The sequence below is a fragment of the Hyperolius riggenbachi genome, chromosome 3, assembly GCF_040937935.1.
Source record: "Hyperolius riggenbachi isolate aHypRig1 chromosome 3, aHypRig1.pri, whole genome shotgun sequence".
Classification (NCBI taxonomy): domain Eukaryota; kingdom Metazoa; phylum Chordata; class Amphibia; order Anura; family Hyperoliidae; genus Hyperolius; species Hyperolius riggenbachi.
The window spans coordinates 496,331,590-496,343,838 of record NC_090648.1 but is presented as its reverse complement, the minus strand read 5'-3'; the positions used below and the strand labels follow the sequence as shown (position 1 = coordinate 496,343,838).

Here is a 12,249-nt window from a genome sequence, read left to right as displayed (position 1 = left end):
TACAGAGCACTCTGCTCTTTCAAGATGGCGCCTGAGTAGGACGCCTCGGCACGCAGGGCTCCGGCTCTCCTAACTCTTTTCCCCCCTTCCCTTTGTGGCTCACCTGCGCTGGAGGTCAGGGGAGTTCCCCCTGCTCTCCTCGTCCTGGGGAGCCTGGGCACGCTATGCTCCGGGTCCTGGACCACCCGGATCGCCGCCATCGCATCGCCGCTGCCATCCCCCACGTGGAGCTAGCCGCATGGACCACACGCAGGGCCGCTCCACCGCGGCCGCTCTGGGGAGGTCGGGAGGACACCACCGGCCAAAAGGCTGTCGCGGCTGGAGGAAGAACGCCAGCCCGATCTCAGCGTCCACGTGGTTTCCTCATCACGTGTATGCACACCACCGCAGGGAGACAAGACGCCGCTGCCTGGGAGACAGGACGCTGCGAGCAAGGCACCCACGAGTCACTCCCGCAAAGGAGGTCTGGGAGCTGGCGCTGCACAGAGCGTTCCACCGATTGGGCCAGGGAGGTTAGTGCTGCCGATTTCCCCTCCCCCCCCCCCCCCGGATCTCTGCTGCCTGCTCTAACCACCACAGACTCTCTCCCTATGGATGGCCATCTCCCGCACAGCCTTTCTGGCATGTAGTCCAGGCTCCTGCTCTCGCCGACCTGCCGCTGCTACACCTCTGATGCCAGGTCCCCCTGCACGGCAACACACCCCAAAAGAGGCTACGACACCTGGCTCCCGGGATCCCCATCTCCACCTAGCCACCACTGGATCACCCAAGCTGGCTGCTGCACCGCAGGTCAGGCAAAACCATCACTGGCCTGCTCCTCTCTGTCCAACTCCATATAGGGGGACCGGCAGTCACTGAAACTGTAAAAAGTGCTACTGCTGATGCAGCCTCTCTCTCTGCCTGGAACATGGGGGCATGGACTGTTCATGGATGTGGTAGTGGACTGCCCCGCATCTCTGCTGTGGTCTGCTGCTTTTTCTGCCCTACCCAATCCTGCTCCTACGGTGGTTGGTGGGGCTGCCCACGGCTTTTGCTATGGACTGCTGCTATGGACTGCGCGACTGCTGCTGCGGACTCATGGGTGCCGCTGGGCATTGCTATAGGGGACTCACTGCTCTCTATCTTCCCCCTCTCTCTCTCTCTCTCCTTTTCCTCTCCTCTATCTCTTTTTCCCAGAATAGACCGCAGGGCATCTGATTCAAAATATCGCTGAAGAAGCGTTTTGAGTGCCTGGATGGCAGCGGATTACCCCTCTGGTCCTTCTCCTGGGTCCTCCTTCTGTATCTCACTATCTATGCTTTTTATTTTATGTATATGCACTGCACCTACTGTATACACCTACTGCTGTATGTATCTGTATGCACTGTATGTTTTTTTTTTTTTTACTCTAAACGCACCTTTCTGCTACTGTACCATCACCGACCCTGTTTTGTGCCAAAATCAATTCCGGGTACAACTCTCGTTGAAATAAACATGATTCTGATTCTGATCAGGGTAGACATTACTGTCCAGAACAACAATACAGGAACTGATTTATATAAAAATGAAATCAACCTCCTCCATCCCTTTGCAAGGCCCAAAACCGAGTGTCTCAGCATGCATGACCACTAAGTGCATCTTGACAAAAAGCACCTGTCTTAGAAGTGGCGGCAGGTAGAGCGTCCTGATATATTTAAAGCGACAGCACGTGCAGAGACTTTTGCATTATCCGATATTGCAAGGCCCAAAACCAAGTGTCTCAGCATGCATGACTGCTAAGTGCACCTTGACAAAGAGCACCTGTCTTATGCTACGTACACACATGCGACAACGATCGTTCGTTGAGAACGACGAACGAACTTTTAATTGATGAAAGAACGACCTAAGTAAAGTTAGTTTTAAAAGGTGTGTAACGATCATCGTTAGAACGAACGTTACATCACGTAAAGCAACTATTGCACCTGCGCATAAAAATGAGAAGTTTCATGGAGAAATAGCGAAATGCGCATGTCAAGCCTAGTACGAACGACCGTTTCCAACGATGTACTACTTTTGCAAACGATCGTCGTTGGTAAAAATCCCCTGAGACAGAACTTTCTTTTGTAGCGATTTGGCTCGTTCGTCGTTTGCCTTAATAGTCGTTGGTTCGTTTTTTGTAACGATCGTCGTTGGTAAAGATCGGGGAACGATCGTTACAAACGACTATAGTCGCATGTGTGTACGCACCTTTAGAAGTGGCGGCAGGTAGAGCATCTTGATGCATTTAAAGTGACAGAAAGTGCAGGGACATTTGCATTATCAGATACTAGCCGACCCGCGTCGTAGCATACGCCGCATCTTCTATCTATCTAATAGAGTACGTGCCTCAACCTTGAAGCAAGAATAATAAAGGTGGGTACACACATCAGATAAAAGTCTTTGGAAAATCAAAGATCACAGACCAATTTTACCCCCTTCATGTAGTATGAGAGCCATACCTACACCGTCTATTCTATTGAGCTGAACTCCGCATCAGATAGAAATCTTTGCAAGATGATGCACACAAAGATGCTGTACACATTCAAAAGATCTGTTCCTGCAAAAGAGCAGTACCTACAAAATACATTCATAGTCTATATCTGCAGATCTCATACACACCTTGTTTAACGGACAATCATCTGCAGATCAGATCAACCAGGATGGATCTTTGGATCTGCAGATGATTGTCTGATCTGCAGATAAATGTCCGTCAAACAAGGGGTGTATTATGCTGGGCATACATGGTACGTTTTCTACCGTGTAATCGAGCCGCTGGCTCGATTCCCGCTCGTCCCCGCGAGCGCTTTCTTATTTTCCACTCGTTTCTTCTTTTGTCCTGCCCGCCGGTATCGAGCGCAGAATCAATCCGGCGGGGTATCGGACACGTCGGAAATTATCAATTGAGCCATCAGCGGCTCGATTACATGGTAGAAAACATACCGTGTATGCCCAGCATGAGATCTGCAGATATCATAGACTATGAATGCATTTTGCAGAAACTGATTTTTTTGCAGGAACTGATCTTTTGCAGATACTGATCCGTTGCATATGTACAGCATCTTGCAAAAAATTTTATCTGATGGGGAGTTCAGCTCAATAGAATAGACTGTGTAGGTATGGCTCTCATACTACATGGAAGGGGGTAACATTGGTCTGTGATCTTTCATTTTCAAAAGACTTTTATCTGATGTGTGTACCCACCTTTAGGCTTTCCATGAGAAAATGTATGCGTGCTCAAACACCAAGTTTAACCCTAGCAAGTCTGGCTTTCCAAATCTGGCCTAATTGGCTATTCATGAGGCAATGCTCATGCAAGTATGCATTTGCTTTCGCATGCCAAACTATGCAGGGTCAAAAAACCAATACTGCAAAGCGGTCACCCTGCGGGAATAAGTTCATGCTACATTAGCACTATCCAGGAGCGCCACGGGGAGGATTCCCAATGCCCCCCTTTTTATACAACCGGGGGGACCGCGGGGTCCCAGGCTCTCTCACTGCCTGGGAACCACAGTGGCACCCTGGAGGGGGAGGCTGGGTGGCGCAGCCGACCCCCCCCCAGCGTGGCCAACGCCAGGGAGAGCCGTCCGCAACCACCTCCCAATATTAAAAACAGGCACTTACCCTAACGTCCATTGTGTTCTGCTACATGCGCATTAATTTTCTCATGGAAAGCATTTTTTGCAGTTTGTATCCTTTGGAGGCAGGTGGTGGATGGCTTGCTCCGGTGGTGTGAGCCCTGGAGTGAGTTGTCTGCGCTTGTCCCCCCCCCCCCCCCCCCCCGGATTGTTGTATGTGAGCCAGCCCTGAGCTCTAAAGCTCGGGTGACCCATGCTTCACTCCTTTCTCATGTGGTGCCCCCAAGTTAATGCGCATGAAGCAGAACGCAATGGACATTAAGGTAAGTGCCTGTTTTTAGTATTGGGAGGCGGGTGCGGACGGCTCTCCTCGGCGCTGGCCACGCTTGGGGGGGTCGTCTGCACCACCCAGCCTCCCCCTCCGGGGTGCCGCTGTGGTTCCCAGGCAGTGAGAGAGCCTGGGACCCCGCGGTCCCCCCAGTTGTATAAAAAGGGGGCATTGGGAAGCCTCCCCGTGGCGCTCCTGGATAGTGCTAATGTCCTTCAACTCTGACGGTGGATTTACAGCTATTAAGTGAACGTCAGATTGTTGCATTCATTTGGCCCGGGGTTGTGTAATCTGCCTCTTGCTGAAAACTCCTCAACCAAAAAGCACTGAAAAACACATTTCCCATATTCCTCTGTGTAAAAATAGGTCACCTATTAACCACGCTGTGCTGAACAATGGTGAGAAGCATAAGGGAGAGATACAAAGAGGGCACAATTATCAGACTACGCTACTGCTGCAAAGCATCATTTTACAATGTGTCCTGAGATGTGGAATTATAAAGTAAAAATGACTCCTCCTCAGGGCACTTTGTGACCTCATATGACCTCCTGTTCTGGAACATCCCCATCTGTTCTTAAAGTGAACCTGACCCAAGTAAAATAATTTAAAATAAACTCATGATGTACCTGCAAATGAATTCTACATACTTACCTCACTCTCACTTCCTCTCACAAGCTCATCATTTTCTTCTAATAATGTATCCTTCCAGTTCTGACAACATTTTGTCAGAACTGAAATATATCAGTTGTTAATTATATATCAGTTGTCAGTTATATATCAGTTGCTGTCAGTTATAACTGAAAGGACAACTGATGAGCAAGATAATGTCCATGTTTCCCTATAGCTCAAGTTTAACAGTGGGGTAATGGCCATTTTTAAAATGGAGGTTGGATAATTTCATTGATCACATTGGACAAACAGGACGCAGGAGAGGATAAAGAGATTGATAAGTAGACCACACTAGAGGTAAGTATGACCTGTATATGTTTATTTTGACTTTTAATTTTCAGTTCAGGTTTGCTTTGAGGTAGCCATACATCTAGCGAGTCTGCGGCCCGATCAACCATCCTAATCTATAATTTTTAAATCGTGACTAACAGCGAACGTGATGGAACCCCCGGCTGCTGTCCCCCCAAATATTAATGTACACCTCTTGCTTTTGTATTCAAATCTCACCTGCTCCAGCTGCTCCCAGTCTCATTCACTGTTACTCTGTTGTTTGGCGCGTGTGTATGATGTCACACACGCCATGTGATATATGCAGCAACCACGTGGTGTGACAGTGGCGCATCTGGACAGTCGCAGCAGCTGGACCAGGTGAGATTTCTATGCATGGGCACTGGGAGGGGGGGGGGGGGGGGCACATTAACATTTGGGAGGGACATCGGCCAGTCAACGGAGAGTGTCACAAGGCCTATTTCGGAGGGATTTCATGCTGAAAGTGATTGTGAATGGTGTATGGGCAGCCAAGAGATGCGATTGAAAAAAGTAGGCAGTTAAAAAATCTGACAAAACCGACAGGTTTTGGACTAGTCCATCTCCTCATGGGGGATTCTCAGGGTTTTCTTTGTTTTAATCAGCATTTCCTGAACAGCAGTTTAACTGCCCAAATAGTCAGGGCCGGCGCTACCATTAAGGCAAAGGAGGCAGCTGCCCCAGGGCCCCAGAGCTTGTAGGGGCCCCTAGTAGCTACAAGAGGAAAAAAAATTTTTTCAAATCGGCCTTATAGTTTTTGAGAAAATCGATTTTAAAGTTTCAAAGGAAAAAAAAAATACACATTTAAAAACCTGCCGGCTTTAATGGTTAATAGCAAATCCACCTTAAATGCTAGAAACCCTAAATTTGCAGGTTATGTTAAGGAGATCATTAGGAATAAGAGGAAAAAACAATTTTTCAAAAAGACCTTATAGTTTTTGAGAAAATCGATTTTAAAGTTTCAAAGGAAAAAAGTATACTTTTAAATGCGGTAAATGTCACTTTTAGTAGCAAACCTAACGGTAGTGTAATTTTACATGCATCAAACGAAAGAGCAATACATTTCCTGATGGGGTTTCCAGGGGGTCTATACGCAGCCACAGCGCTTTGGCCAGGGATCGCTATACAGCCGCAATATGGCTGTATGAAGATCCCTGGCATTTTTTCCTATTTTCCCATTTTTTTTTATGTTTAGAGTGTGGGAATTTAAAAAAAAAAATTATGTGGGGTCCCTCCTCTTGAAACTTTTTAACCCCTTGTCCCCCATGCAGGCTGGGATAGCCAGAATGTGGAGCTCCGACCGATTGGGACTTCACACCCTGACTATACCAGCTGCAAAAAAGGTCCCCTAATGCCGATTTTTGTTCCGGGGTATATGTTGGGGGGGCCCCCCAGGCTTATTTTGCCCTGGGGCCCCATTGTTGCTTAAACCGGCCCTGCAAATAGTAAGATACCAGCCAGCCTCCCTACTCACTTGCACACTTTTTTTGTCAGTTAAGGCCCATTTCCACTTGGATAGCGATGCAAATGCGGCTACCTCCCGATGGGACGTGGCTGCGGGTGGATGCGGCCGTGCGAGAATCTGTAGCATGGTGCAGATTCTCGGATCGCTCCTCACCGCTCCGCACAACATGCATGGAATGGAAACCATTCCATTGCCGTGCATGTGTTTCAGGACACCCGCGGTGCGATGCGGCTATGTAGCCACATGGCACCGCTTCTAGTGGAAACGGGCCCTTAGACAACTGCTGTTCAGGAAATGCTGTTGAAAACAAAGAAAACCATGAGAATCCCCCATGAGGAGATGGACTGGCCCCAAACCTGTCGGTTCTGTCAGATTTTTTTAACTGCCTACTTTTTTCACAATAGTGGTCCATTAAAATGATCGATGCAAAGTGATAAAGCTGCCAATATCCCCTAGTCAATTACCGACCAGGGAACACTCGATCTTATACTCGATAAAGTAAACTAGTCAACTTTTACTTGGGTGGGTAAATGAATGATATTTACACGCATTTTGGATGAGGCCAATAAGTTTGTTAAGGTGGCCCCTAGTGATACTATTTGCCAAACGAATGTTTACAAACAATTCTTCTTATAAACGATTCGAAATGATCGTTTGGGACCACTAATGGACACAAATCTCCAAACCGACTTGATCAGATTAATGAAACCTATCCGATTTTCAGATCTATCCTATGAATCTGATCAGATTGTTGTCCATTAATGGTCCCAAACAATTATTTCCGATCGTTTATATGACTAATCGTTCGTAAACGATCACTCTGCAAATTGTATCATTAGTGGCCATCTTTAGGAGAATCATTACTACATGTCTGTAGTTTCCAGATTTATATGATACAGTATATACCCTATTATTATACACCAAAACCTTCAGGTGGCCGCTAATGATACAGTTTGCTGAACGATGATTTACGCTCTTTGTATGAACGATCGGAAATGATCATTTGGAACCACAATTGGACAAAAAAATCCTAAACAATCTGATAAGATTGACGAGATCAATCCAAAAATCGGATCAATTTATTTAATCTGGACAGCACGGTGGCGTAGTGGTTAGCGCTCTCGCCTTGCATTGCTGGGTCCCCGGTTCGAATCTCAGCCAGGTCAACATCTGCAAGGAGTCTGTATGTTCTCCCAGTGTCTTTGTGGGTTTCCTCCGGGCACTCCGATTTTCCTCCCACATCCTAAAAACATACACATAAGTTAATTGGCTTCCCCCTAAAATTGGCCCTAGACTATTATACATACATACATACATACATACATAGACATATGACTGTGGCAGGGATTAGATTGTGAGCTCCTCTGAAGGACAGTTAGTGACAAGATAATATACTCTGTACAGCGCTGCGTAATATGTCAGTGTTATACTTCAAGGGACTCCGAGCTCTAAATATAAACAAAATTGGTCCTTGCCTGGGGCTTTCTCCAGCCCACCGTAGGTCGGGAGGTCTCCCGGCGTGGTCCTGGCTCCTCTCCCGGTCCCTCCGCCGCATACCGCACCGCCGACACCCAGGCCGGGTGTCGAGCTCCCACTTCCTGAACCGGGACGCTCTTCGTCATTACACCGGCTGATGCGCGTCGTCATGGTGGCCGGCGTGACAGTTCTGCGCATGCGCGATTTAACCGACCTACGGTGGGCTGGAGAAAGCCCCAGGTGAGTACCAATTTTTTTTATTTTTTTGAGGTCAGGGTCCCTTTAAATAAATAAATAAAATAATCGGATTGGTTAGGAGATTTTTTTTCAATTACTGTTCACAAACGATAATTTCTGAGCGTTCATACTACTATGAGTCATCCGTAAATAATCATTCGGCAAATTGTATCGTTATAATCAGTGATGTAAGAGGAAGGAAGTGGGCGATTTGTAGAAAGCGTTGATCAGGTGTGATGTGCAGATAACCGATCACACATGTGTGAGTAATCCTGCCTCAGACACAGACAACAGACAGCTAGTCAGTAATAATAGGCAGACTTCAGATTTCTGCAGTGCTACAAAATTAACCATGGATTATAACTGTATGAAGCCATCATGGGAAAACTTGGAGCCGTTCTAACATATTTATAACAACATTTATTCTTTTTATAGTATTCTTCTGTGTAGTTAATATTTGGGATTGGTTCTTGCAGTTCGGGGGACAGACCAATCCTGGACAAGTCCACCAGTCGTTTGGTGGTGTGGGCAGAAATCTGGCAGGTAAGAATTGGTAAAGGTGACTAAAGATGGGTCAATATTTTCTCTTTCATTAAATCTGCCCGCAATGTATCTAAACGATAAACTGTCTGAAATTGATCAGTAGATAATGGATCAGAAATTGTGATACGTTGTTGAGAGGGTGGGGGTTCGAGCAATATGGGATAGATGGTCTCATGGCTTTGTACAAGATTACATGATACAACGCTAGCAGGTGCAGTGATTCAATCGATTCTCAATTAGATTTTGGACAAATTGGACTGATCGCAAGGTGGTACGATGATGCATTACCACAGTTCCAACCATACCTGCATCACACCTCTAGCCACACCCCACCATATCTCCAGCCATACCCACATCACTCCTCTAGCCACGCCCCCATCATATCTCCAGTCATACCCGCATCACACCTCTAGCCACACCTCCACCATATCTCCAGCCAAACCCACATCACTCCTCTAGCCACACACTCGCCATATCTTTTGTCATACCAACATCACTCCTCTAGCCACACCCCCACTTTATATATCCAGTCATTCCAATGTCACACCTCTAGCCACACACCCACCATATCTCCTGTCATACCAACATCACACCTCTAGCCACACCCCCACCATATCTCCTGTCATACCAACATCACACCTCTAGCCATACCTACCATATCTCCTGTCATACCAACATCACACCTGTAGCCACACCCCCACCATATCTCCTGTCATACCCACATCACACCTCTAGCCACACCCCCACCATATCTCCCGTCATACCAAACATCACACCTCCAGCTGCACCCGCACCATATCTCCAGCCATACCCACATCACACCTCTAGCCACACCCCACCATATCTCCTGTCATACCCACATCACTCCTCTAGCCACACTTACACCACATCTGTCATACCCACATCACACCTCTAGCCACACCCCCACTATATATATCCAGTCATACCCACATCACATCTCTAGCCGGTCAGCGGATCGTTCATAAACAGTCTTATCAGTCCGCCGACAGTGCGTACACACGCACTACTGTCGGCTAAAGACCGCCCAGCGGAAGGGTTCGGCGGACCTGTCGTTGCCGCTGGTAGTGCGTGTGTACGCACCTATAAACCTAAGGCTGTTCAGTGATTAACCCCTTCATTATCACTACACTATTGTCAAATCGTTAATTAGCTTGATGTCATTGTGTGACAATCAGAATGTGTGCTGCAAGCAGCTGCTATGTGTCTGTGTGTGTGCTGTGCAAAGACCAGGCCAGCTGCTGCCTGCTGGCCAGCTATTAGCCTTAGCTAGCTACAGTATAGGTTAGGGATTAGGGGATAGGATTACTGTGTTATTGTGTAGTTAGTACTGTAGTACTGCAGTTAGTGCTAGTAGTTGTTAGAGTAGTAGTACTACTGTGTTAGCTTACTACAGAACTGCTGTGCTGTGAGCAGTGCCAGTGTGACAGTTAGTGTGCACTAGTGTCTTCTCTTCTGCTGTCTGACAGGCACTTGGCATGTGTCACATGGCACTTGGCATGTGTCAAGTGGCACTTGGCACGTGCCAAGTGGCACATGACACGTGCCAAGTGCCACGTCCGGCATGCTCCTGGCACACGTTACACCTGCATTGCCCTGCTCCTGCTGCCTGTGCAGCTCCCACCGCCAGGGTGCCACAGGCCACTGATACCACCTATATTTAACCCAAAACACAATTGCTGTGTAATTTTTTTTGAGGTGTCTTGGCTGAAAACTGCCATGTCCCAGTTGTCCCAGTTGTGCGGTTGGACTTTGGACACAATGTGGGCTGCACGATTGCTGTCTGGAACCTAGTCCAGATGTTAATTGACAGGCATTTTTTTTTGGGGGGGGAGAGGGGGAATTTAATTTCCCCACATCTTCAATTAGTGTATCCCTTAAAAAATAATTATGATACATGCCTCATTTACCCTAAAAAAACGTTTTTAAAGCAATTTAAAGGCCACTTCCGTTTTTTTATATCCAGATAACCAAACTGGCTGGATACCCCGGTTACTGAGGTCGGATATCCGATCCGGATTGGAAAATTTTGAAATCGGAACGGATATCTGGGTATCCGGATCCGAATCGGATCCGGATTTTGAAAAGGGGTATCCGAGCAGCACTGCACATAACCTCTCCAGCCATTCTCACATCACACTTCCAGCCCCCACCACAACTCCTACACTTTCATTGTGTGCTTTAGGGACCTAATAGTGCATCATATTTTTCTCTGACTTGATTGTCTTGTATTTTCAGACTGCCTCAGTCGGTTGGGAGTCAGACCTCTTTTCATCTCTGCAATGGGTCAAGATGACCTTTCTCACTCGGTCCTGCAGTACTGCTCACATATGGTGAGTGCCCTCCACTTATACCACTTACACAGCCCGTATTACAGGTTGTCAGACGCCATCTAATCTTGTCTTCCTGCATCTTCTTATGTACTCATAATAGCAAACGTGTCAGCAAAACTGACGTGTAAAGAGTCTGACGAGATAAACGATTGAATCTGTAATCAGGGCCGGCCTTAGGTTTCACAGCGCCCTTAGCGAAACCTGATTTTTTTTGTGCCCCCCCCCCCCTTCATCCTTTTCCCACGTGCATATACACGCACGCATGTATACACACACACAGGCCCATATGCAATTCCCCTTTTCTCCTGAGTATCTCCTAGGACAGTGGTTCCCAACCTTTTTGGATGTCGTGACACATCACGCCAAATGCTCAGATCTCCGTGACACGTCACGTATATGTATAATAGAAAAATACTATTAATAATCACGAATGGATGGAAAGAGTACATTATCCTGAATATACTTAAAAATGAAGGCTAGAACCTTTCAGGAATATTAATAAAAAACAATCAGTGGGACAGTTAGCCTCCTCCTCCCCCATTCAGAATGAAAGCACAGCACTGACAATTTGCACCACGCATTATAGCCACAGTGCGCCCCCCCCCCCCCCCCTCCAAAATGCCCTCAGACTCAGTATAGATAGGTAGCTAGGTATAGGTGCCCCAGTATAGGATCTCATGTGTAGGTGCCCTCAACACAGGTTGCCAAGCATAGGTGCCTCCAGTATAGGTAGCCAGGAGTAGGTGCCCTCCCTCAATATAGGTAGCCAGCTATAGGTGTCCCCAGTATAGGAAGTCAGGTGTTGGAGCCCTCAGTATAGGCAACCAGCTATAGGCGCCCTGAGCGACTGCTCCGGTCGCTCATATCAAAGGCCGGCTATGTCTGTAATCCAAAATAGGACTTTAAAAATATATGGAATCTCATAATCTTGTTTTCTGTCTAAAGCTTAAAAATGAAAGTACAGATCACGCCAGTGACAATAATAAGGATTTGTCAGTTTTCTTTTTGTGGCCTAAGCGAGGGTTGAATGTATTTAAAATAAAATGTATTCCAGGTTTTCTGGTTGATTCAGAACCTTTAAAGCAGCAGAGACAGTCATACTATTCTAGGAGAAAAAAACACATATATAAATAGATAAATGCTTGTTCTACTTACATAACATATGTATTGTACCGGCCAGGTTTTGATTTAAGTTAATTAGGGAACTGTTCCAGGCATTTTCCATCTTTGCTGCCTCTGACTGAAGCCAATTCTGATGTCATTTCCTCCCTTACTCTTTTTTTCCCCCTAGAAACTGCACTG

At 46.8% G+C, this 12,249-nt stretch overlaps 1 protein-coding gene across 4 annotated transcripts in view; it reads left to right on the top strand.

Annotated features, from left to right (window-relative positions):
- Positions 1–12,249, top strand: part of LOC137561744 (uncharacterized) — a 71,269-nt gene that overhangs the window by 42,319 nt on the left and 16,701 nt on the right. For all 4 annotated transcript variants that reach the window (XM_068273092.1, XM_068273089.1, XM_068273091.1 and 1 more), the window contains 2 exons: positions 8,530–8,596; positions 10,853–10,947. In XM_068273092.1, the coding sequence (XP_068129193.1) occupies positions 8,530–8,596; positions 10,853–10,947 (162 nt within the window). The remainder of the gene's footprint in view (positions 1–8,529; positions 8,597–10,852; positions 10,948–12,249) is intronic.